The following is a 24,514-nucleotide window of genomic DNA, read 5'->3' on the forward strand; positions in this document are numbered from 1 at the left end:
CTACTTTTCCGTCCTGGGGCAGTCTCATTGGCCGCGCCCAGAGGCGGCCCTGTCAACCCAACCATGTCCATTCTTTCCGCCTTACTAAATCTCTCCCCCAAGCTGATCCCGACCCGTCACCTCTACACTACTCACACAACTCCTCCAACGAGAGAGACTCTTCTTTTTCCATCCTCTCCGTCTGGTGTCGACCTCGCCCCGAAAGGTCATTCTTCACCATCGACTCCCTTCCTTTTCCTCTTCTTCCATCCTCTTCGCCACCGCTTATTCTCCCCCTCCCACAGCCTTGGCTGGGTAGGAATTGGTCTATTCTCCTTCCTTCCAGTCTCCCATCATATTCCCCATCGCCGCGCATCGCAGAAGGGGGAAAAAAAAAAGTACCATCCTCGTTCGCGATACTTCCCGGCGCATCATCCATCGCCCTTCGATATATCCTCCGACCGTCCTTTCGACGACCGACCGCCCGCTCTTCCATGTCTCTCTCTATTTAATCTCGTACTTGTTCCCTCTGACCTCAACGCACGCGTCAGACGCGCCCCCTTTGTCCGGCACCACACACAGTCGCGTGCCTTACCCTTGACCTAAACCTATCTCCTCGTATCCACAGCCGCCGTCATGTCGAACTTCGGAGGGTTCGGCAGCGGTAACGGCTTCGGCAGCAACACCAACAATACCCCTAACAACACCTTTGGCAGCTTCGGGGCCAACAACACCGCGAGTAACCCAGGTACGTATTGCCTCCTTTCGTTAGCGCATCTCGAGTCCTCCCGCCCTCTACCTTGGCCAGCACTCGACTAACCCGGCACGGCTGCGAAAGGCTTCGGCGCAAATAACAACCCTGGTGGCTTTGGTGCCCCCAGCAACACCACCGGGGGCGGCCTCTTCGGCTCTGGAAACACATCGGCGTTCGGCAGTAACACCGGTGCGTGCCGCTCCGCCCTCTCATCGCACACAGTCCTTTGCCTTGCCGCGAGGCCACCATCTTCAGCCAGTATATGCTAACGTATTTCTTCCAGGCGGATTTGGATCGGCCAGCAACACCGGCGCCTTCGGCTCGAAGCCTGCCTTCAGCGGCACGGCCACGACCGGCGGCCTATTTGGTGCCTCTACTACTGCAACCTCGGGCGCATTTGGTAGTTTCGGCTCCAACAATACCACCTCGGCGCCCAGTCCTTTCGGCGGCGGTGGCACTAGCGGCTCTATCTTCGGAAGTAACAACAACAGCAACAAACCTGCCTTTGGGTCGTCGAACACGGGCACGACTGGGGGACTATTTGGAGGCACCTCCAACAACAACAACACCACTGCTTCGACGAACTTTGGCAGCTTCGGCGGCGCGGCGAATGCCCCTACTAGCACGGCCTTGGGACCCGTGGGCGATCCCCCCGGTACCGGCGCCATCACGAATTTCCAGCCTCTGGTAGAGAAGGAGAGTGCTGCTACTAACGCGCAAAACTCCTTCCAAAACATCTTGTTCCAGGACCCTTACAAGAAGTGGTCCGCTGAAGAGTTAAGATTAGCTGACTACGCTAGTGGTCGCCGTTTCGGGGGCACGTCTGGCACTGGAACTTTTGGTGTTGGTTCGAATTTCGGCGGGTTCGGCTCGGGCAATCAGACGTCGAATGCGTTCGGCGGCTCGAATCCGACAAACACGACTGCCGGAGGCGGGCTGTTCGGCAATGCTTCGTCTAACACCTTTGGCCAGAACAACTCCAACACCGCCGGTGGGTTCGGTTCTGGTTCCACCGGCGGTGGCGGTTTATTTGGAAGCAAGCCAGCAACTACTGGCGGGGTATTTGGCAGTACCACGACGACTCAGCCAGCGCAGGCCGGTGGCTTGTTCGGATCCGGAGGCGGTGGCTTTGGTAATGCCGGGAACGCTAACTCTGGTTTCGGATCAACCGGCGCCAACACGGGGAGCTCGTTATTTGGGAACACAAACCAACAGAAACCGGGCTTCAGCTTCGGCAACACGAATAGCAATGCTGCTGGTAGCACCTTCGGCAGCAATGCCGGCGGTTTTGGTGGCAGCGCCCCCTCCGGCGGCGGCCTCTTCGGGAGCAACACTAACGCTACCCAGAACCCTGGCGGCGGTCTGTTTGGAAACGCAAACCAGCAGAACACTAGCAACGCGTTTGGCGGCGGCGGCGGCGGCTTCGGCGCCCAGAACCAAGCACAGACTGGTTCTTTGTTCGGCGGCAATCAGCAAAAGCCGGCAGGCACAAATGCGTTCGGAACCAATACCAACACCGGCGGAACTGGAGGTGGTCTATTTGGTCCCTCGAGCAACACTACGAGCGCCTTTGGTCAGCCGAACAACAACCAAGCTGCAACTGGCATCTTTGGTAACAAACCGGCCACCGGTCTGGGGATGTTCGGTAACGCCGGCACAGCCCAGAATACCAATAACGGCAACAGCTTGTTCGGTGGTCTAGGCCAGTCTAACCAGAACCAACAGCAGCCGCAGCAAGGCGGCGGCTTGTTCGGTTCTCTGGGCCAGAACCAACCGCAGAAGCCCTCTATGTTTGGGAGCACTACGCAACCGAGTGGCGGTGGCTTATTCGGCGCGAACCAGAACAACCAGCCGCAGGGTTCACTGTTTGGATCGTCGACCGCGCAGCAGCAGCCGCAAAACACTCTAGGGGGTTCTTTCTTCGGAAACTCGCAAGCCAACCAGTCTACAGCGTCCCTGACTGCGAGCATTAATGACCCGTCGGCGTACGGCTCTCTGTTTGCTAACCTCGGCAGAAATGAGATCGCCGACCCAGGTCCTCTTGCGACGCCGACGGGCAAGAAGCAGTCGAGACGGCCCTCTATTCTCCCCTACTATAAGCTCAATCCGGCGTCTGCCACTCGGCTTATAACGCCGCAGAAACGCGGATTCGGCTTCTCTTACAGCACCTACGGTACCCCGAACAGTCCTGCGAGCTCGGCTAGCACTCCAGGTACACTGTCACAGAGCCTTATGGGCGGAAGCTTGTCTCGGAGTACCGGCAGTTCTCTTGCCAAGAGCGTCTCGTCGAGCAACCTTCGACGGACCTTCAATGTTGAGGATAGTCTTTTGGCCCCGGGCGCCTTTTCCGCTAGCTCCGGTTCGAGGCTCTACGGCAATAACAGTGTCAAGAAACTCGTTATTAACAAAGACTTGCGCAGCGATTTGTTCTCAACCCCTACGAAGGACAAACTCTTGCCCGACACCCCGAACAGCTCCCGGAAGCTAACAAAGCGCGTCAGCTTCGATACCAGCAACGTCGACGCGAATGGATGCGGGGAGCCTGCAAACGGCACAGCCAACTCCACCCCCAGCGCGGAACAGCTTGGCTACGTTCGGCCGAAGAACGCTGGTGTTAATGGATCCAAGTCAAATTCTTCGTCCGCCCCTGAAGTCGAGCAAGTGAAGGGTAAAGAGTTGGCAGTCGTGCACGAAGAGGAGACGGCGTCACCGCAACCTCAGAGCTCGGCAGCCACTCCGACCGACGGAGAGCCTGGTGACTATTGGATGTCCCCAACCAAGGAGCAGATCCAGGATATGAACAGAGTCCAGCGGCAGAAGGTATCCGATTTTACGGTGGGACGCGAAAACGTCGGCTTCGTCAAATTCAAGGTGCCTGTCGACTTAACCTCGGTCGATATTGATAACATCTTTGACAACATCGTCATCCTAATCCCTCGAACCGCCACCGTATACCCCAACGCCGCGAAGAAGCCACCGGTCGGAAAAGGCTTGAACGTCCCCGCCTTAATCAACCTCGAGAACTCGTGGCCTCGTGCTTCGAGGAAGGGGAAGTCAATCTCGTTAGGAAAACACGTCGAGCGCCTCAAGAGAATTCCGGACACTAAGCTGGAGAATTATAACGCGGAAACTGGCGAGTGGACCTTCTCCGTCGAGCATTTTACAACATACGGCCTCGATGACTCGGATGAAGACGAAGTTACTGAGCCTGGCCCCCCCAGGGGCCTTCCCGTCTTCACCTCGAACGAGGATGAGCCAGCAATTCTATCGGTCGACGCAGGAAACGCCGCCCCTACTGACCAGGATGCGTCTGAAAGTAAGCCGATCTATCCGGCTCTTCCTGGCTCGTTCGACGGCGGTAATTCTTATGTTGACGACAAGGCGAGCATAACTGAAGTTGCGAGAGCTCAGCCGTCTTTTTTAGCTAATCGCTCCACGGGTTCTACGTCCAATGCTCTTGTCCCTATGGAACAAGACAATACGGACGACGAATATGCGATGTCCGAGGCCGAAGATGCGAGTGCTTCCCTCAGACGCCATCTCGCCGTGGAGCAGGAAGATAGCTCACTCGACGGATCCCAGCCAGATGCTGTACCGGAGACCCCCGCGGGTATCATGAGAGCCCGGATGCGAGCCATTAAAGGGACAGCGACGCCCATGAAAGTTCAGGTCGCGTCCGGAGACGACTGGATGGATATGCTTAGCAAGACAATCAGCCCCCAAAAACGGGATAGGGCACGCTTGAAAAGCATTAATGACACCGACAATTACCGAGCGACGAACGAGTCCGCTCCAGAGAAGTCCCCAACGAAGAAACGCGCCGTATCGGATGCCAGAGGCTTTGCCACGAGTATCGATCTAATGAATTCGCTATTTGAGAAGGCGAGGGCCCCGGCTGAGTATCTCCAGGCCTCGGTTCGGCCAAAAGGCGTCAAGGTTTGTTACTAATCCCAATCCCTTCCCATATTGATCAGTCGCAACCGATGGGTGGCGTTCATGGAATCTGTATGTAGTTGAATTAATAAGACGTTGCATTCACTAAGAAAACACTATCGATCTAGTGGCCATATAAGCGAGTTACGAAGCACCTCGATGAAAGTGAGATGGATGACAAGGACCGAACTTGGCATGACACCATGCGACCCAGCTGGGGTCCAAGCGGCACGCTCGTCTTCTCCGCTATCCCCAGCAACTCACTATTTGGAAGGTCGAGTCGCGTCTCCGAAAGAAACGGTTTGATGACTGTGCTTAAAGGTGGTATCGTCTCGGAGTCCCAGGATATTCGGATCGCCAAGTTCGCGAACGAGGTATGTTAGTATCGCGTGCCATTTATAGCAGTATTGCTAACCCGCTCTAACTAGATGTCGGCCAAAGCCATCGATGCTCACACGAAACTGGTGCAGATTTATCTGGAGGGTAACATTCCGGCTGTGAGATTGAACCCGAAGACGACTATGAAGGAATTTTCGCTCCGGAGTGGCGGTAAAAATTCGGCCGAAGAGCACGAGAGACTGGTCTGGGAACTCGCAAGTGTGCTATTCGACAACCTGAAGATTCCCGCGGAGCTGCAGAGCGACCCTTACGCTCAAGAGAAGCTTCGCCGCGAGAATTTGTCCCGATTCTGGGAACAAATGGTGGAGGAGCAAACCAACAAGGCGATTGCTATGGCTGGGTCGAGCGAGGAGAAAACTTTGGCCTCCCTTTCTGGCCACCGGGTGGCTGAAGCCTGCAAACACCTTCTCGACGGGAGGAATTTTCGGCTGGCCACGCTGGTTGCTCTCATCGGGACAAACGACGATGTCAAGAAGGACGTGAAGGACCAGATGAAAGAATGGCAGGGTGCAAATGTCCTCTCCGAATATTCCGAGCCGATTCGCGCGCTCTACGAAATGCTCAGCGGAAACGTATGCGTCTGCGACGGGACTAAGGGCGCGCTAGAGAATCGCGCCGGATCGTTCCTCATTTCGCAGAGGTTTGGTCTTAACTGGCAGCAAGCCTTCGGGCTAAGGCTCTGGTACGGAATTTCTACGGCAGATGGCATTGCGGATGCAGTCGAACGATATAAGGAGGATGTGAAGCAGGATAGAGAACTACCGCCTTCTACCTGGTTCGCGGAGCACGGCATCAAGAGTATCTGGAACGATCCGAATCAGGATCAACGGGAAGACTTGCTCTGGGGTTTATTACGGTTGTATTCTCACGACCAGGTGGACCTGGAAGCTGTATTGCGGCCGGAAAACTCGCAGCTCTCCCCTTTGGACTACCGACTATGCTGGCAGTTAGGACAAGCATTAACTTCCACTGGTCGGGTCTCTTTCGGCAAGGACGCGGCCGAAAAGGCCGACGCCGCCACGGCCTCCTTTGCTGCTCAGCTGACGAATGAGGGCAGCTGGCTTGAGGCTACCTTCGTTTGGCTGCATCTCACCGACCCCGATGCGCGCTCTAAAATCATCCAAGATCATCTCTGCAGACATGCCGACCAGATCGGAAGCGAGGATTCGAGCAGCTTCAAGAAACTCGCCGTGGACTTTAAGATCCCAAAGCGGTGGATCTGGCATGCGAAGGCGCTGTTTATGCGAGGCGTCAAGAAGGATTCTACCGCCGAGGTGCAATGCCTGCTTCAGGCAGAATCGTGGGCCGAAGCTCACCGGACTTTCATCAAAGAGGTGGCCCCGACCACCATCATCGAGCGCGACTATGATGCTCTAGCGGATCTTCTCCAGCGATTTGAGGGTCATCATTCGCAAGTTCCCGAATGGAACGTCGGCGGCGAGGTCTACAAGGCGTTCCTCCAGTTGATGGGCTATCTCCGACGGAGCGAACACCCGCCGCCTAGTCTGGTCAACGCGCTCCTTGAAGGTTTGCCGGCCATGCATGGCAATGCACCTGAAGCTGGTATCACGGAGTATGCTGCCTTGACAGACATGGCGGCAGAAGTTGCCAAGGTAGTAACTGGGATGGCGAAGGCAGGAGAGGTAAGAACTTCAGATTTCTACTCGTTTTAGACGTGGCGTTATTAACACTATTGCTCAGATGGAACACGAGCGTATCTTACACCTGCCTCTGACCGAGGATGTCTTGCTGAAGCACTCACGAGACCTCGCGTGGTCGCACTATTCTACCGTGATGGCGGGCTATTAAGAAAGAGGAAGAAACTCAGGACGCTCCTATAGGATGGCGCAGCCTTGAATAATTTGTGAAGAGACCCTGCTGTACGAAGAAAGAGAGAGAAGGAGATGGCACTCGCCTCTACGATGGATAGGAGGCATACATGTAGTAGCTGGATTGATTTACTCCCCGCATACGCTCAAGCCCTACACCCACACCCCCCAAATACACATGCATAACACACATACCCTTTTCGGTGGGAAGGGATTCCGGCGTGAAGGGAGAAGCAAGGAAGAGGGAAGGTTCCGAGATCAAGATTGATTCGTCATTGCGATCCCGGCATTCTACTTTTCGGTCGAGGATGACGACCGGTCGGAAGCGTCCACGGGATACGACCGAAGGGAGAAAGCCTTGGATGAGGTCTCGCTAAGAAGGAAGAGAAGGAAAAGGGGACGACACGGTTACGATGGCCGCGGAGGTGAACGTGAAAAGGAGAAACGCGACGGAGTGGATGGTGGTATGGGTGCTATGATCACCTACCCATCTATCCACGCGTTATGTAGATAAATGTAGCTATAGATAGATAGATATCATTGCCAGACACACTTAGGCACAGTTTAGCATTCGGGAAAGGTGAGCCACGACCTCGTGTCGCTAGTGATTCTATATACGATGTATAATTATATGTTAATGTTCGCACGGGATCAGCCCTTATACGCTAACATACCTACCACAACTCGTAGGATGTAGGCGTCTACGTTTTATGCGACAATTAGAGAGTGCGGTGTTCCCGAAAAGACGTCCGAAGAGGGGCCAGGCGAGGCGAGCAAGTGGGAAGAAGGCCAGAGGGCTCCTACACGGCGCGACCAGTGCACTGTCCTCCTTCCGTTTCACTGGGGAAGCCATAGTCAAAGGAGAGAGAGAGAGCACCTCCGCGAGTGACACGAGACATAGTATGTGTTCGGTGGTGAGACGGGGCGCAACGTGGATCCTATACAGAAGCAGCCCGCATATCCAATAGTTTAGGTGCGCCACGAGACGCGTAAACACCCCTTTCATAGCACGCCACGGCCCTACTGCCTGTTCCACTGTAGCCAACCTAAGCAGATGGCCAAGGAAGGAACGTCGTGGTTCCGTCGAGAGCAGAGAGACGACGAGTGCGCTCGCCAGACCAGCCCTTGCCTACCTACCCACCTACCTTTACCCACGCCACCTACCAGCCCCCCATCTCCCGGCGCCGCGGCATCAGACGACCCGCTCGAAGGCGAGGTACAGCGCGTTGCCGCGGGGGTGTCCCGTGTACGCGTCGGTCTGCTCGATGCCGGTGTCGTCGACGACACGGCTCACGTAGTTGGAGTAGATGGCGGCGACGATGAGTTTCATGTCTGGCGGAGTTTTGTTCGTGCGCGCAACCCGACGATTAGTCCGATGGGCAACGACGAGTGCTCGATTCTTTGGTTTTACCTTGCTTGGTTCTGTATCGGGGGTGGGGGGAATGGCGATGTCGATAGGTGCGTGTTTATAGGAGATCGTAGGGGTGGAAAAAGGAGGGGGGGGGGGGGGGGGAGAAATGGGAGAAAAGATCACTAACCGTGCATCGCAAAGTTCGAGCCGAGACACATTCGCCCACCGCTGGAGAAGCCCCAGAAGTGGCGATAGATGTTCTTCTCCCCGTCGCCGTCACCATCCCCGCGGTCGCCGTTGAGTTCCGCAGCGGCAGCGGCGCCCGCCCGCAGCCACCGCGTATGGTCCCAGGTCTCGGGGTCGGGGAACGCGGCCTCGTTGCGGTGGAGGTTGTACGCGGAAGCCGAGACCCGGACGCCGGCAGGGACCTCGTACGGGCCGATGCGGCACGAGGGCGCGGGCGTGACCCGGGGCTCGGGGCCGCCTGCGGGGGCGTACCGCCGCACCGTCTCGGTGATGACGGCGTGCAGGATTGGCAGCGCGTCGAGCTGCTTCGGGTCCGGGAGCGCGACCCTGTCCCGTCGGCCGCCGTCAGGGATCCGCATGTTCGGCGCGAGCGAGAGCAGCTCGGCGCGCAGCTCGCGCTGGAGTGCGGGCGACTGCGAGAGGTGCCACGAGAGGTACGTCAGCGCGACCCCGGTCGTCTCCTGGCCCGCGAGGATGTGGTCGAGGGTCTCGGAGGCGACGGAGAGGTCGCGCTGCTGGACGGCGGTGGCGTAGAGCGGGGAAGCCGGGCCGCGCGTCCGGGCCTCCTTGGCGATGCCGGCGCGCAGCGCGCGCACGACAACGGGGTCGTCAGCGGTGCCGGCGGAGGATGGGGCGGCGGAGCGGTCCTCGTCGTCGAGGCAGCGCAGCGCAGCGTCGCTCATGGCCCGGCACCAGGCCTCGAGCTCGCGGTTGGCGGCGCGGACCCAGGACGGGGTCGGGGCGAGGCGGAGCCGGCCGAGCGCGCGCTCGAGCGCGGGCAGCTCCTGGGCGAAGAAGCCGTAGCCCTTGCGCGTCGTGTACAGGGCGAGCCAGTGCTCGCGGCGGGCGCGGCAGCGGATGAAGTCGGTGGCGCGGCGCACGCCAAAGCAGTACGCGGCGATGAAGTCCATGGCGGCGGCGCAGAAGAGCGAGTGCACGTCGACGCCCCGCGCCGCGCCGCGCAGCGCCGGCAGCAGCCGGCCGTTGACGATGGCGCGGGCCTGAGCGGCGAGCGCCGGCGACGTGTGCAGGTACGATTTGGAATACACGTGCGACACCATGCGCTTCCGCAGCGAGTGCGACTTCGCCTGGCCGGCGGAGAACGTGCAGGGGACCCTGTTGCGCTGCGGCTTAGCCCGGGTCGGATTCGTACGTGAGCACGAATGCCTGTATGTATGCACATATACTACGGTTCCGTGTGCGTATGGACGGAGTACTCGTTCTACAAGACTGCTGCTTTGGTCTGGCGTGTTCTCGCTCGCCCCCTCCTCTCTCTCTCTCTCTCTCTCTGTGTGTGTGTGTGTGTGTCCTAGTCCTAGCGGCAGACGACTCGCTCACTCACCCGTAGTTATCGAAGACGGAATACCACGGGTGCTTGTCGAAGCCGCCCTGGTAGATGGTCTTGACAGCGTCGACGCTGTCGACGCTCAGCTCGCTCGGGCCAACGCGGACGACCGGCCCCAGCCGTCGGTGCGCGGCGTGCAGCGTGTGGTTCTCGCGGCTGTCGAATCGCGCCCACAGGATCCACGCGGGCGAAAACGAGCAGGACCAGTGGGCGGCCGGCACCCTGGCAAGTGGCGACAAGGCGGCGGGGTATATCACATAGCGGTAGAGGAGGACGAGGGCCGCGATCAAGCAGGCGGCTGGGAGGCACAGGTCGGCGACGCTCTCGGGCGTAGCCATAGCGCTGGGAGGGGAGGTGATGCTATCAGCATCGGCGTTGGCAGCGTCGGTACTTCTAAGATGCTCTCTCTGTGTGTGCCTCTCTCTCCTACCTGAAGATAATGATGGTGGTGGTGTCGTTGTCCGGTGTCCAGGGGACACGGGCCGAAAGCCCATGCAGACTCAGTGCAAGGATCCCGAAGAAGGTTGCAGGAGAGCAAATCATGGACCGATTGCAAAGAGCAGTACACCCATTGTCACATGAGTTTCGATCTCGACATGTACATGTATCTTTTTTTACTCTATTCCCAGCTCCCTCCTCGAACGGATCGTCGTCTTCGTCTCGAGGTTCAGCGGGACGGGGATAAGGAGTTCGTATCTGAAATTGAAGTATTTATTGCCGGTACTCGGATGGTGAGGGAAAGGAAGGTTAGTTGGCTATGAGCATTCAAGGGGGCGTGGGAGAGTGCGACAGGAAAAGGGTGTACAATATAGAGTTGGAGATGAGGCTGTCTGTGGAAGGTTATTGACAAGGCCGGCTTGGTTTGCTTATCGGGCACTCTTATTGCATAGGCATACCCATATATCACATAAACGCATAGGAATGCAACTACGCGACTTCGCGGTTGACCGCTTCCACCCACTTCATGTAAGTAAGCGGAGAAGTTGCCCCTCTCAAATGTTCATACGTAAGAATATTCCCTTAAGAAATACCTACTTAGCCAACTCGTCCGATAACCTCATATTTTCCCGGGGATTTCTCAGATCAGAGCTCATTATCGAGATCTGACTCGCCTTCCCTTCGTCTCCGAATCAACAATACAGGCCCATCTCGCTTCTGCGCTTCGACGGATGCATATAGGCTGACGGGCTTGTCCTACCCACCGCAGCCAGACCAAGTCCCCCTACCCGCCGTAGATCGACGCTCGGTTCGGTACTTCAACCTACCTGCTTATTCTCTCTTCGATAAGCCTGGCGATAACATGTGGCATGTCGTATTCCCGAGACAAAAATCTTTGTTGGCTCTACGACCCTGTCGGGGATCGCGGTAGCATCCATCAGGCGAATGAGACGTACAAGATGGCTCGTCTCGTAAAAGATACGTACTACGTAGTGTATCTATCTTCCACCCGCGTGTCCATGGACGGTGATGATGATCATCTAGCATATCCACACATGTCCACACATGTCCACATATAATCCACATCATCAGCATGGCTAATGCAGTTCTAAGCAGCATGACGAATGCCACCTACAACGTGGTGGGCCTTCTGAGGGTTGCGAGGCGCACCATCACACACGCACATCCATCTACCTTACAACCTGCCGTAGGGAGGAGCCTGTATATCGACTAGGCATATACCTGCCTCCCGCCCAGCACCTACGTATCTGCATGGTATCGACCTCGTATCTTACCTAGGTGCCTACGCCTGCCCTACTGACCGATGGGCCGAAGAAGAAGACTCAATCATGCAGAGGGCGTTGCACCACGATAAAAAACAGGGAAGATCGAGACCCGGCCATGTGCAGTGTGCACACAGACGGCATTCGATGCTATACCTATGGGGCAGCTTCAAAGCGTCGAGTATGGAGTACATAAGCCACCTGCTATGTAGACTTCTGTCTATACGCAGACGGTCCCATCTACACCACATGCCACCGCATACCGATGGATGTGTCATGCAAGTAGTGCGACGGCGGCCGGCCATTTGGATTACGCTGATGGGCCTGAAGTTCTCCGTGGCGTTTCTACGCAACCGTCTAGACACACGGAGATGGGGATACGTACAGGTCGCGAGATTGGGGGGGGAGGGGCCGCTAGGCAAGACTCGGCTGGAATTGGAGCAGGCAGACAACTGCAGAAGCGGCAAAGCGGAGCGGAAGATCTTCAATATATGTAGGTCTCGAAGCAGATCACAGATGTTCCCAAGTTGCCTATACAGACTTACGTGCCTACAGGCATATTCGCACAGACATACACAGACATAGGTACACATGCATTCATTATACACCGACCTCCTAGATACCTCCCGGGTGATTCGACGGCTCCAAGGCTAAGGAATGGCATCAATATGCGCCTATCTGACTAGGTATCTAGGTAATGTGGAACCTCGGGTTCCATCGCCATACTACCCTAGGCAGGCAGGTATACCGTACCTACGGCGAAACGAGAGAGCAGAGATAGGCGGGTTGTCTTAGCAGGTTAGGCGGTTGCTTCGCCTACCTTGCTAACTCTCTCCAGCTAGATTCGCGATGGAGCAACCGGCTGGGCGTGCGAGCTAACTATATACGCGATAAAGCCTCAAGGAACAACCAACCTGCCCTAGAATCGCTCTACCTACTTCTACGCATTCTAACCGCCTAAGACCTGATGGAGGCATCGATTAAGTAGCGGCTGCACCACGACCTGTCCCGGATCCCACCTCGATGAAATTTTTTTGGGACGCGATGGAAGTATCTCGCACTATCTCACCATCAGCTCCTTGCCAAGGGCAAGGTACCTACATTAGATTCTGTGCCTCTTTGATGTTTCGATGGAGTTGCCTCAATGGAACACACCATACACGCCCAGGCCTGTCTAAGAATATGGGATACCTACCTCCTACTATTACTATAAGCCCACTAGATCCCCTATATTTGCAACTGTCTAAACTCTCTATAGTGGGTGTCTACTTACTACAGTACTACCTCCTACATGGCTACCGGCAGGCTCCTATTCCCATCCCTGTATACCTACGTATATATGTACTCATATATATATGATAAGTGCAACAACTAAAGATACTCTCACCCAACTATCTACCTACAGAATCCAGCAGTACCAAGACATGGTTCTCAGCTTCAAAGTACCCTTCTTGCAGCAGCTTCTTACATGGTTGTCCATTCGCCTCCGAGACCCGCTGACCGGCAACTAAGGACAAGGGGCGCCAACGAGTCGCAACGCTGGCCGGGACTTACCCAGACCTGCAGGCTCTGCAGACCCCTGACCTGAGTCCATTCGCAGTCCCGCTTTCTCGCCGTCTCATCCGTGGATAGCGTCGGCCAATCTCCTCCCGACCGACGCACATCCACACCCGCTGCGGACTCCTCCACGACTACGTCCCATACACATCCTGCCTCCCACCTGCCGGTCACCTACCTCGTTTGCCAGCGGCTACGCCACGGCATCTACTGCGTCTTACCCGACCTCCTATACATCCCGCTCCCTTTCATCCCACCCGGGAAATTTCAGAAGAAAATTACTTATCACATTCCCCGAGCGAGACCGGTACCAGAAGCAGACGTCATAAATGTAACCCTCGACCTGCCGGCTCCTGAACAGCAAAAAGAACCCGGGGGTGAGGCGGAATCTGAGATAAATATATAAATAAATAGAACTAGAGGGGGGAAAAGAAGACGAGGATGCGAGGCAGACGCCGCAACACCAGGCATCAATCGCCCCGGACGATAAATACCTGGCCCATGTCCTACTTTCGTCCCGATCCTGAAATCCCTCCAATCTTCCCAGCTCGCGGTCTCACATATTACAAGCTCCGCAGTCTCCCCCTTCCCATCTCGCAGCCCGGCAACATGGGTTCTCTCAGCATCCGGGAGCCCCCAGGTCTCGCAACCCTGCCCACTGATGTTTTCTACATCTTGATCTCGTATCTCGACACCGCCAGGAGTGTTACCCGTCTAGCAGCAACCTGCAGGGGCCTCTATGAGCTCATCTCGGAGTGTGGCTGGCGTATATTCGTCATCTCACGGTTTCCCACTTTCAGGGTCTTAAACGTCGACTCGCCAGACGAGTGGAAGAACCGAGCCCGATCCTTGATCTGTCAAGCCAGAGACTGGGACAGACGCGCCTTTGCCGTCGACGCTCTCGTGCCTCCGGGGAAACGGAGACGGGGCTTCGACCGACACCACGCCACCCAGTCGATCCCCGGCAACGTGATAGTCGACGCCCACCACTGGCGTACCGGCGCCGTCGCGCAGGACCTCGTCTTTTGGGGCGCCGGCGAGGACATCTTTGCTTTGATACGACACACTCGCACCGAGGCCGAGGCCGACGAGTGGCTCGGTAAGAAGGGCGCATCAGTCGGCTACCGGTCCGGCAAGGACGACGTCACATGCGTGTCTATCCTCAAGGACAGCAGATACAACTGCAGCCAAGGGGACAACCCCCAAGTGCTAGTGGGCAGGGCCAACGGGCATCTCCGCCTCCTATCCATGGACCCCCAGAGCTTTGGGCGCACCCTCCTTCACTTCCGCCCGACGAAGACGCCCGCCAACGACATCATACTTCAGAAGCAAATCCAGTCGTTCGATGTCAACTACTCCCAGGGGCTGCTTGCCGCCGCAACTAAGGAGAACATCATAGCCTACCCTCTCACCCCCCATCAACAAACTACTTTCGATGGACCTGGCGACGAGAATGTCTCTCATATGGGGGAGGCGCCCTACATTGCGTCTTCACAAGCCATATCCCTAAAGGACAGCGTCGATCCTTCGTGTGATTTTGAGTTCATCCGATCTGTCAAGTTCACCGATCCGGAGACTCTCGCCATCGCTCTGAACAAGAGCTACAATCCGCTTCAGCACCTCCGATTCACCCCGACGGGGATCGTGCGCGTAGCGGCAGCCAAAATGAGCACTGCCGACTATGATGCAGGAAGTGCCAAGCCGAGAACAGTTAGGGCACTTTTGCCTCTCGATACGAGTTCCGTGGTGGGTAGGGGCGGGTCTGCTCTCCTCAGCTCCTGGGACGACGGCACGATTCGGCTCCAGGATCTTCGCACGCCGTCGCCGTACGACAGGCTCTATCAGGACAACTTCGATATCTCGACACCGATCAACGCCCTGCTCTCCCGCGGCCTCGAGAGGTTTGTCGCGGGCAGCGCGTACGCGCCCGTGCTCAAAGTATTCGACTACCGCTGGCATAAGGGCTACTACCATACGGATTCTCTCCCCTGCGGCAACGATAGGCCCTACCCAACTCCACGGCCCCCCACCATCATAAGCGAGCCACCCTTTCCCGAAAATCGGGCGCCGTGTGATCACATCGGCGGCCGGCCTTGCCGATGGCACGCTCTCTCGAGACTGGACTACTATCGGCCCAACTTCAATATGTGGCTCCTACCCCCTGCCGGAGATAGCTCCCCGGTCTACTCGGTGGCCTCACCTGCCGACGATTCGCCGACGCTGTTTGTAGGCCTATCTGGAACGCTCATGGAGATCACGGCGAAGAGCAGCCCGTGGCCAGTGTTCAGGAATAACGTCTGGCCCGCGCGTGACCTCTCGTATCTGCGACAGGCGGGCAGCACGTCGTTCATCGAAACCGGCGACGGCGCATACCTGTCAGACGTCGCGCAGTCGCGGCGCGTGCCACCGATGCACCGCCAGGTATTCAGAGACCTGAGCAACGACTCGCCGGTGCGCGCCGCCTGGCGGAGGCGCAGTCGTCTCGACGAGTGGGTTCAGGACAACCCGGGGGAAGAAGACTACGACGAGCTGCACCAGCGGATGAGTCGCGAGCTCGTCGTGCAGCCCCTGGCGTAAGCCCGGCAAAGCGAACACAAAAAAGATGTTGCTGTTTCTTATAAAAAAAAGGAATTATGATAGACTTCCCTTCTTCGGCGATCGACACACTTGTCGTGTTCGCGCGCTGTTATGATTCACGATCCTGCGAAGTCTCTCTCTCGGGAATGTGGTCTACGGCGAAGCTCGAAGGCTGGGAACTTGACGCCGACGATGCATCTCTTTTCGTTTCTTTCGTCTCTTTCTGTCTCTCGCTCTTTTTCATGTCGCTGTCCAGACTTTGTTTCTAGCGCATACCTAGTACATAGTCTTATCGCCTGTCAGCTACGACACCCTCCGAGGCCGAGGGCGCCCACGCCTACTGCTACCAAAGGGGTCTCTTCTAGTGGGCTATTAGAGACTGATATCAGCGGGCAGCTCCCAGTATTTTGCGCCACCTAATGAAGAGTGCTCGTCGCTGACAACAGATATGCCTGCTTCTTTCTGCTGACTAGTTCATATGTAGCATCAAGGCCCTCATACGCCGCTCTGTGTCGCTCGTGTGGACAACACCAGCCCAACTAACTCCATAGTATCCTATCGTCTCGTGCATGGTCAACGGCTGTGTTCCGCCTAGTCACTGTTTACTGTCCTCGCGCAGACAAGAACACCCCTATCGCCACCCAAGTCGCCTCCTAATAAGGCCGCCTACCCTGCCAGCTCCAGGGCCTACAACTCGACCACCGGGGACCTGTTACAAAGTAAGTAAGCGATGGAAAACTATACCTCGCCACCCAGCACATTTCACGCCAACTGCCTTAAAACTAAGCTAGGCACATGGCTACCACCCGGTGAGTTTGGGGGTGTGAATAGAGGGGGCAACTCGGAGTCGCCGCTTTGCTACTCTGTTATTTTCCCCTTATCGCCCTCTATTTATTCCGACGACGACAACGGCGGTTATCTTGGTAGTGGTTTGGTGGCTTAAATCTATGCACACGACCCCGGCATTGGAACTTACGACAAGGTTTTGTTACGTAGAAGAGTAGGTAGATGTCGTAGCGCTGGTATCCTAATACATATATTTAGGTCTGCTCCCGCCACCTATTTCTAGATATACGTCTTCTTCTTCCCCCTCCGGGATGACTTACCCCTGGCGAGGCACCGTACTGGCAGCACGAAAGGCCAGCCGTAAGCCAACTCACGCTGCTCAATTCCCCATGTCTAATTGGCTCGCCGACGCGCTGGCTCGAAGTGGTTGCCGTTGCGGGGACCCTTGTCGATGTCACGTTAGGATGGAGAGATCAGGGAGATCAGCACTCGCAAAACGACGTCTACTTATAGAATAAGAAGAATACCTGTCTTTTTTTTTCCGTGGCTAAATCGGCACTCTCCCCAGGATCAACTAACTATCGATCACCTCGGCCTCGAGACGACGGGAACCGGAGTACCTTATACATTAATTTAATAGCCTAAAGATCCAAGAGAATCCGAACTACCGGGCACATCGTAGGTAGCATTGCATCACCTGTCTGTAAGTAACCTGCCTGCACGTTTCTTCCATTCTTCATTGGCTACGCCTTTGTGATATTGTTACGAGGCGAAAACGCAGCCTGAGAAGTTTCTCTTGCGGCAGCGATTTCTCACAAAAGGCCACGCTACATGTACACGATCACATCGCTGAGAAAGAGTTGCGGTTCTATTCGATCTTGACCCTCACTAGTCGCCGAGTCCATTCCGCCTGCTGAGCAGCTAGGACCGATTACCTACCTACGTTTAATGAGCCGCGTCGGTGCCGATGCATATAATGGCTAATGCAAAGCCATAGGTGTGAGAGGTGATTGACTGACTCACTTTCCGTCTTATAAGTGCCAACCACCATCCGTGTCTAGAAGGCACGCTATGAACCCGTCTGAATCCGCATTCCCCCCAAGAGAAGCCAGATAAATGCGCATCACCCGGATCGTCCATCATCCATAAACGCGCCGAAGTGCCCTTTTCGAGCAACCAACCGACAACTCGGAGACTAGACCGACACTTTTACCCACGTATCTATCCATCCACGCCATGGCCTTCGCAAACCTCCTCCCACTGGAGTCGTGGTGGCCGCCATCAGCTGCGGGGATCCTCCTCGCGCTAACCGCGCTGTACGCCTTCGCGCTGTACCTTTCCTCGCGCAAGCTCGACCCCCGCGAGCCCGAGGTCGTGGCGCCCGCCGTCCCGCTCGTGGGCCACGTACTCGGAATGGCGATATTCGGCGGCAGATACGTGAAGAACCTAGGGTGAGTCCTCTATCTCCACGTCCCCCCACCCCCTCCTTTTCCCCTTTCCTCCCAACCACCCATCCCATCTCCCCGGCTCTCGCTCACGCGCGCGCCAGCATCCGCCGCCCGGACCTGCCGATCTTCACGCTGCCCGTGCCCGGGTCGCGGCTGTACATCGTGACGGACCCAGGCCTGGCGGCGGCGGTGCAGCGGGCGCCGCGCGCGCTGTCGTTCCTGCCGCTCGTCCCGGAGCTCACGCGGCGCGTGCTCGGGCTCGACGCGGCCTCGGTCGCGATCGCGCGGCGCCGCATCGACGACGACCTCGACCTGCCCGCGACCACCGCCGCCGCCGGCCCCCCGCGCGCGAGGGGCTTCCTCACCGACATCCAGGACATGGTGACGGCGCAGCTGGCGCCCGGCGCGTACCTCGGGCGGCTGAGCCTGCGCGCGGCGCGGGACCTGCGCGACGAGATCGGCACGTGGCGGGCCACCGCGCTCGACCCGCCGCACCGCCCCGCCGCCGCGCGCGCCGACCTGCTGGCGTGGGTCCGCGGGCTCGTGACGCGCTCGACGGCGCGCTCGCTGTACGGGGCGCGGAACCCGGTGGCGGCGGACGCGTCGCTGGCGGACGCGTTCTGGGACTTCGACGGCGGGCTGGGCGGGCTGCTGGCGGGCGTGTGGCCGGCGGCGACGGCGCGGCGCGCGCACGCCGGGCGCGAGCGGCTCGTCGCGGCGCTCGAGACGTACCTCGCGCGCGGGGAGCACCTCACGGGCGACGAGGCGGAGGACGGGCCGGGCTGCTCGGCGATCGTGCGGCGGCGCGTGGCGATCGCGCTGGCGCACGGCTGGGCGCTGGGCGCGGTCGCGCGCGAGGAGCTGTCGTTCCTGTTCGCCGGCATCGTCAACGCGACCACGACGGCGTTCTGGGTGCTGGCGCACGCGTACGCCGACGCGGCGCTGCTGGCGGCGGCGCGGCGCGAGGTGGAGGCGGCGCTGGAGCCGGCCGAGGAAGAAGGGGGCGGGAGCCGGCGGCGCCTCAGCATCGCGGCGCTGCGCGACCGCTGCCCCGCGCTCGCCGCGACGTACCGCGAGTGCCTGCGGCTCGGCTCCGACACGTACTCGACGCGGCTCGTGCGCGAGGACACGCTGCTCGCCGGGCGGCACTGGCTGCGGCGCGGCGCGGTCGTGCAGGTCGCCGGCGGCGTGATGCACGCGGACGCGCGGATCTGGGGCGCGGACGCGGCCGCGTTCGACCACCGGCGGTTCCTGGAGGGCCCGGAGGCGGAGGCGAAGAAGAGGAACAAGAACAAGGTCCACCCCGCCGCGTTCCGGGCCTTCGGCGGCGGCAAGACGCTGTGCCCCGGGCGCCACTTCGCGACGAACGAGATCCTGGCGCTCGTCGCGCTCGTGGTGCTGCAGTTCGACGCGAGGGCGCCGGACGGAGGGCCGATCGAGGTCCCGCGGAAGAACGACGGCGTGCTGCCGGTGCACGTGCTGGAGCCCGTGCGGCCGGTTGAAGTAGTGATCTCGGAGCGGGCGGACGGGTTCGCGGCCGGAGGGCTCGACGTGGAGTTTGTCTTGTGATTAAAGGGGGGGAGGGGAGTGGGGGTAAGACGAAGGGGGAAAGGGGCAGGATGAGTGCGGAGGTGCTTACGGTAATTGTGGTAATGGTAACTAGGATGAAGATGGAGCTATGTATTTTATGGGATGAGATGTGAGATAATAATAAGAGCCGTATTGTCGGCGAAGACTTGGGATGTTGCAAGCCATACCTACTATATCGATGACACTCTATAAGAATGCGTCTATGTCTCCTCATAGGACGATCTCGATCACTAGCCGCAAACCACACATGGTTCCAGAAATTCGGGTGCTTTCCTACCCTGTCACTCGTGACGTGTAGTTGCGATCCCGCCGCAGATCGTCGGTTATGTAGATATATGAGTACCTATACCTAGGTACGTCTGTATGTGAGTGTTTCGTTGCCTAGCAGGCAGTGATCGCACAGGCACAACGTTGGCAACTAGGTACTTAGGCAGCTTCATTATGTCCCGACAGCGGCGACAGGACGCGTAAGCTTACTGGGACGAAGGAGAAGCACGCACCGCAGGTGATCCGCCTAGGTGCCAATGGCATACTAGAGGCACACGTATGTGCGTGTGTACGTAGGTAGATATAGGCAGGGGAACCAAGGGACCGCAGTGAGGGAGACGGGATGCGCGACCGCTCACCGGACGGGCGCCTATAGCGTAGCATATAGCAGACGAAGGACCAACGAACGAAAAGGGGCCAGAGAGGGAGGAGAGTGGACCTAGTCGGCTACCGGCACTCTGGCGTCGCATCTACAGGGACTTAGCACGCGTGGCCGGGGGCCGTACATGGCAGCGGGAGTCTGCACTTCGTGGCCCGGATCCAGAGAGACGGGCGGGGGATACTATGGATAACGAGTTATGCGCTATCCTCTTCTATCCGGGGTGTTTCGTGGGTAGGTATCGTGAGAATTCGCAGGAAGCATGCGAACGTCACTCACCTAAGCTACCTGAGTTGGGTACCTGGATACGAGGCTTAGAGGTACCTTACCGGCAGGCAGGTAACCTAAGATGAGTGCCTATTAGGTATCCTTAGAAGAGGTGATTGGCTCCCGGCAGAACGCTGACGTTGCTCAGTGTGGCTTACGCATCCCTTGGCTAGGTACCTAAGGTACCTAGGTAAGGCTCATCCACATGAGAGGCCCTTTTCTATGCGATGCTGCCCGTGTATCTAGAGGTACCTGTGGCTACATCAATATGGGATAACAGCGGGCGACAAGTTGCTGGACAATGACAGTAGCATGACCCACTCCAGCTTCCCTGGCCCGTCCCAATTGGTTCGTTTCTGCTCCATGGTTCTGCTCTGCTTGTTCTTGTATACATCTGTACAAACCCAACTTATATACGATAGGTACCTTCAGGTACCTCTACTAGCACAACCCCCTCCAAGCCTGCTTCCTACGTACACTTGTCAGACCGTTAGGTAGGTGCGTATGTACCTCCTCCATCCGTCCATCATCACCTGGGATTCGACCTCGCAGACACAAAACCTCCCCATCATCTCCCAACCACCAACAACCTCAGCCTCCTAGTGACGCTCTCCTGTTTCGCTGTCCTCTCGCCCATACGCATCTCCGTACACTTACCCATACACGCATCCGCACCCGCACGACCTCCCGCCTAACATCCGAACGTCCGAGACGCTTCGTTGCGAGAACAAAAGAAGAAAAAAGAGCTGCTGCTAGTACGAGTACGACCGACGAGGCCCAGTAACGAACACCTTTGCCTCTAGATCCCACCACGCCATCGCATCCGCATTATCGACCGCCCACGCCGTCCCCATTAGTCTGTCCGTCCTTGCCGCCCTCGGCTTCTGTTTTACCTCGACGACAACCCCTTGTCTAGTATCAGCAGTCCAAGACTAGCCACACTTCTTCCACTCAACATGTCGCTCAAGGAAGAGTTTGCGACGAGGAACTTCAGTAGGTGGCCCTTTGCCGATTCAACTCCAAGCGATAGGCGAGGCCGAGATCACTGATGACAGCGTAATTAGGTATCTATGGACAATGGTGAGCCCCCCCCCAAGTAAACATTCTCATCCTCCGCCACTTTTCGGTTTCGGGGACCGCTAGGGTATTCTTTGCGACTACCGATCATACCAAAGGGCCTATCATATGCTATCATTTCTTATACCATGCGCCGAAACGCCGGCCGAGCCCAGCAGAGTCGATAGAAATCAGATCGTCCTCACTGTCTCCTCTCCGCCGTGAACAGCTAGCTAACTCGTCGCTCGGCATTCCTATAGGCTCGGCATCCTGTCCATGATCCTGTGCTTTGCGCTGGGCATCGCCAACCTCTTTAACCTCTTTCATTTCCTTCTCATCATCTTTGCCATCTTCGCCCTGTAAGTTTACCCCGATCCCGATGACGATGGTCGTGGTCGCGAGCCGTGGAAACCCCCCGCCGGGGAAGCTGACCTGCGCCGCAGCGTGTCCTTCTTCATCATCCTCTTCATCGAGGTTCCCCTCCTGCTCCGAATCTGCCCTACCTCGGCCGCGTTCGATGCCGCCATCCGCAAGGTCTCGACCAACTACATGCGTGCCGCTACCTACGGCGTCATGGCCATCATCCAATGGGTCAGCCTCGCCGTCACCGCCAGTAGCCTGATCGCCGCCGCCGTCGTCCTCACCATCACCGCCCTCTGCTATGCCCTTGCTGGTATCAAGGGCCAGGCCTTCGTCGGCAGCAAGACCCTAGGCGGCGCCGGCGTGGCCCAGATGATCGTATGATCTAGCTAGCGGCTGGCGGTACGGCGGGGCGAGCCGACCACCTCGAGTTCAGGGACGGCCGTACACGAATTGGCCTCGCTTCCCACGGAGAGGGGTGAGAGGAGAGGATAATGTGTGATTGACGAGTCTCCGAATCTGTGCGCACGACGAGGAAAGAAGAAGGTGGAGAGAGGCAGGAAAGAGGAATGAAGACGAGGGAGGCTATTTCTTAGGAACGGAGTACTGATTTGGACCTCGGTTCGCCCGCTCCCTTTTACTGGTGTAGAGGGGTGAAATGGACGTTGGCATTATCTTTTCGTCCTTATTTTGACTCGGTTCAGGGGTACGGCGTACCGGAATATGACGCGAGCAATATGGCTGCTGATTGTTCTTGACCCCGTGTCCTGTAAGCCCGCGTCCAGAATGGAAAAAAAAAAAAACGATACCCCAGTCTGGTCCGGTGCTGGTGTCGTTTTAAACGAAATGGAAGTAGACAGGAAAGGGGAAAATAAAAACCACGGTTTCATCTCTCTCTCTCTCTCTTGGTGTGTGTGTGTATGTGTAGGTGCCCCCCGAGATGATGATAGTATGGACTCGTCTACCCCCTTCCTATGTATTATCCCTCGACTCTCAGGGCTCGACTCAATATCTTCTCCCACTTTGCTCATTCTCCCCTTCCCAGGCGCCGGAGTCTATAGTGGTATAGGTACGTGGGTAAGATATCTACGCCATTCGCCTACCTGGAGTATGGGCTGGCCTTCTGTGCCGTGCCTACCTATAGAAGTACATTTAAGCGAGATTGCTAGCCAGCTACCAGGTTTTACGATAGTAGCTGCTTAAGCCCCTACACAGCCAACCTTCGTTCGAGAAGAGAGCTGAATTAGGCTCCCCAGTGATCCGCAGGGTTCGAGCGGGCCGAGGAGGTACAGACAGGCCGGTGCCCAAGGCCCGGATCCCTCAGGGTCGATTGCGTGCTCCCCCCTTCTAGACTCGAGCGAACCTCTGTTAGAGCGGCCTCTTAAGTCTACCTGCTCTCTATCTAGACCTGCGCATGGAGGCCAGCCAGCCTGCCTCACAATTACCTAACCTCCCCCCCTCAACTGCTTACGTAGTTAGATCGGACCCGCCTTTCCGGTTAAAGTTTTTTGGGCTCGGGATGGCTGGGGGGAGGCCCGGGAGGAGGCCCCGGAGAGAGTCTAGATCGGATCAGGTAACCGACATAGCTCCTCTTTCTCGGACATGGGGAAGGCCATCTGCTCTGTTTGATTCAACGCTGGGTGGTTTATATAGCGTCCATCATGTATACACAGGTCCCTAGATAGGCAAGTGGTAAAGCGAGGTAGGTAAGGCTAAGATCGCGGAGGATGAGATGTGACGCGATGCCGTCATTGCTGTCACCCAACCCACCTTGCCTCGCCTTTCCTGTCGGCATTAAAGTGCGACTATGCGGACATGGGCGTTGCAGATATGCTAGCAGGCGGATGCTACCTCCTAATTTGTAATGGGAATATCGCATGTAGGATCTAGGGATAGCTCGGCTATCATGGGAGGAGATGGTAACCCCCGGCAGGTAGGACGTCTCCTACTTTTTCATAGGGGCTACGTGGAAAAGTTAGGTGAGATATCTAAGGCAGTGGGACGAATCACCGAACATACGTAATGATCAGGCACTTGAGGCGATCGAGGGAGCACGCCTTACCCAACCTGCAAACGCATTGCCGGCCCAGGGCGTACTCATACCAGGGCGATTTGGGAAGCTGTCAGATGTGGGTACCTGAGCCTATACTTCCCTCGTATTGACCATGAATACCTGAGATCAGTAGGTTACTTAACGAAGGATAGGTTCGATTCCTAACAGCGCTACTTGGTAGTCTTCGCTATGTTAGCTTATCTACCTGTACCTACCTGCATCCTCTAAGGCCGTGATCAACACAGTGGTGAGTAAATACGTCCCACATGGTCACTTTAACAAACCCGGCGAGAGACCATTCCCCTAAGTGGCGAGCGATAGACTCGCCTCCGTGACGATTCGAATTCTGGGGCAACTCTCTCTCGCCCGAAGACGAGGCCGAAGACAACGATGCGTGAAATGCGTCAACTCCACCTTTCCCGCAGGTTTCCCGCAGGGGGTGAAGAAACCTGGGACAGCGATCTGCATGTACTACCTGGATAGTCGCGCCCGTTGGGAATTTTCGGGACGAGGGTGGGAGACGACAACAAGGAGCCGTTCGAGAAGTCTCAGCATGTGTCGCGGTGCCTTGCGAGCGACATTGCAGATCACACCAAGTCATGCGTAGCGTCAGTAGA

The 24,514-nt window shown here is 57.3% G+C and overlaps 8 protein-coding genes across 8 annotated transcripts; 7 read left to right on the forward strand and 1 right to left on the reverse strand.

Moving 5' to 3' along the window:
- The first annotated feature begins 21 nt into the window (after positions 1–21).
- On the forward strand, positions 22–768 carry GGS23DRAFT_383877 (uncharacterized protein). Its single transcript, XM_051513460.1, has one exon. The coding sequence runs from the start codon at positions 64–66 to the stop codon at positions 583–585; it is 522 nt and encodes a 173-aa protein (XP_051375070.1). The 5' UTR covers positions 22–63; the 3' UTR covers positions 586–768.
- GGS23DRAFT_383815 (nuclear protein 96-domain-containing protein) lies at positions 22–7,356 on the forward strand. Its single transcript, XM_051513459.1, has 6 exons — positions 22–727; positions 818–922; positions 1,017–4,669; positions 4,795–5,040; positions 5,095–6,708; positions 6,767–7,356. The coding sequence occupies exons 1-6, from the start codon at positions 616–618 to the stop codon at positions 6,872–6,874; spliced, it is 5,838 nt and encodes a 1,945-aa protein (XP_051375069.1). The 5' UTR covers positions 22–615; the 3' UTR covers positions 6,875–7,356.
- A 730-nt stretch (positions 7,357–8,086) lies between these two features.
- Positions 8,087–10,174, reverse strand: GGS23DRAFT_594484 (cytochrome P450; the record flags this gene model as incomplete). Its single annotated transcript, XM_051518172.1, has 3 exons — positions 8,087–8,226; positions 8,433–9,607; positions 9,834–10,174. 3 exons carry the CDS (start codon positions 10,172–10,174, stop codon positions 8,087–8,089), a joined length of 1,656 nt encoding a protein of 551 aa, XP_051375071.1.
- Positions 10,175–13,723: 3,549 nt separating this feature from the next.
- Positions 13,724–15,691, forward strand: GGS23DRAFT_594485 (uncharacterized protein; the record flags this gene model as incomplete). Its single annotated transcript, XM_051518173.1, has 1 exon — positions 13,724–15,691. One exon carries the CDS (start codon positions 13,724–13,726, stop codon positions 15,689–15,691), a length of 1,968 nt encoding a protein of 655 aa, XP_051375072.1.
- A 1,499-nt stretch (positions 15,692–17,190) lies between these two features.
- On the forward strand, positions 17,191–19,858 carry GGS23DRAFT_617483 (cytochrome P450). The gene is made up of 2 exons (XM_051520875.1): positions 17,191–17,928; positions 18,027–19,858. Exons 1-2 carry the CDS (start codon positions 17,714–17,716, stop codon positions 19,492–19,494), a joined length of 1,683 nt encoding a protein of 560 aa, XP_051375073.1. The 5' UTR covers positions 17,191–17,713; the 3' UTR covers positions 19,495–19,858.
- On the forward strand, positions 19,683–20,447 carry GGS23DRAFT_556760 (uncharacterized protein). The gene is made up of 2 exons (XM_051515666.1): positions 19,683–19,858; positions 20,016–20,447. Exons 1-2 carry the CDS (start codon positions 19,710–19,712, stop codon positions 20,077–20,079), a joined length of 213 nt encoding a protein of 70 aa, XP_051375074.1. The 5' UTR covers positions 19,683–19,709; the 3' UTR covers positions 20,080–20,447.
- Positions 20,448–20,888: 441 nt separating this feature from the next.
- Positions 20,889–22,398, forward strand: GGS23DRAFT_384055 (uncharacterized protein). Its single transcript, XM_051513461.1, has 5 exons — positions 20,889–20,922; positions 21,024–21,421; positions 21,493–21,508; positions 21,745–21,843; positions 21,928–22,398. The coding sequence occupies exons 2-5, from the start codon at positions 21,385–21,387 to the stop codon at positions 22,226–22,228; spliced, it is 453 nt and encodes a 150-aa protein (XP_051375075.1). The 5' UTR covers positions 20,889–20,922; positions 21,024–21,384; the 3' UTR covers positions 22,229–22,398.
- A 170-nt stretch (positions 22,399–22,568) lies between these two features.
- GGS23DRAFT_556767 (uncharacterized protein) lies at positions 22,569–23,450 on the forward strand. Its single transcript, XM_051515667.1, has one exon. It carries the CDS (start codon positions 22,691–22,693, stop codon positions 23,045–23,047), a length of 357 nt encoding a protein of 118 aa, XP_051375076.1. The 5' UTR covers positions 22,569–22,690; the 3' UTR covers positions 23,048–23,450.
- The last annotated feature ends 1,064 nt before the right edge of the window (positions 23,451–24,514 follow it).

This window comes from Durotheca rogersii (assembly GCF_024521655.1).
Source record: "Durotheca rogersii strain YMJ 92031201 chromosome Unknown GGS23scaffold_4, whole genome shotgun sequence".
In the NCBI taxonomy this organism is placed as follows: Eukaryota; Fungi; Ascomycota; class Sordariomycetes; order Xylariales; family Xylariaceae; genus Durotheca; species Durotheca rogersii.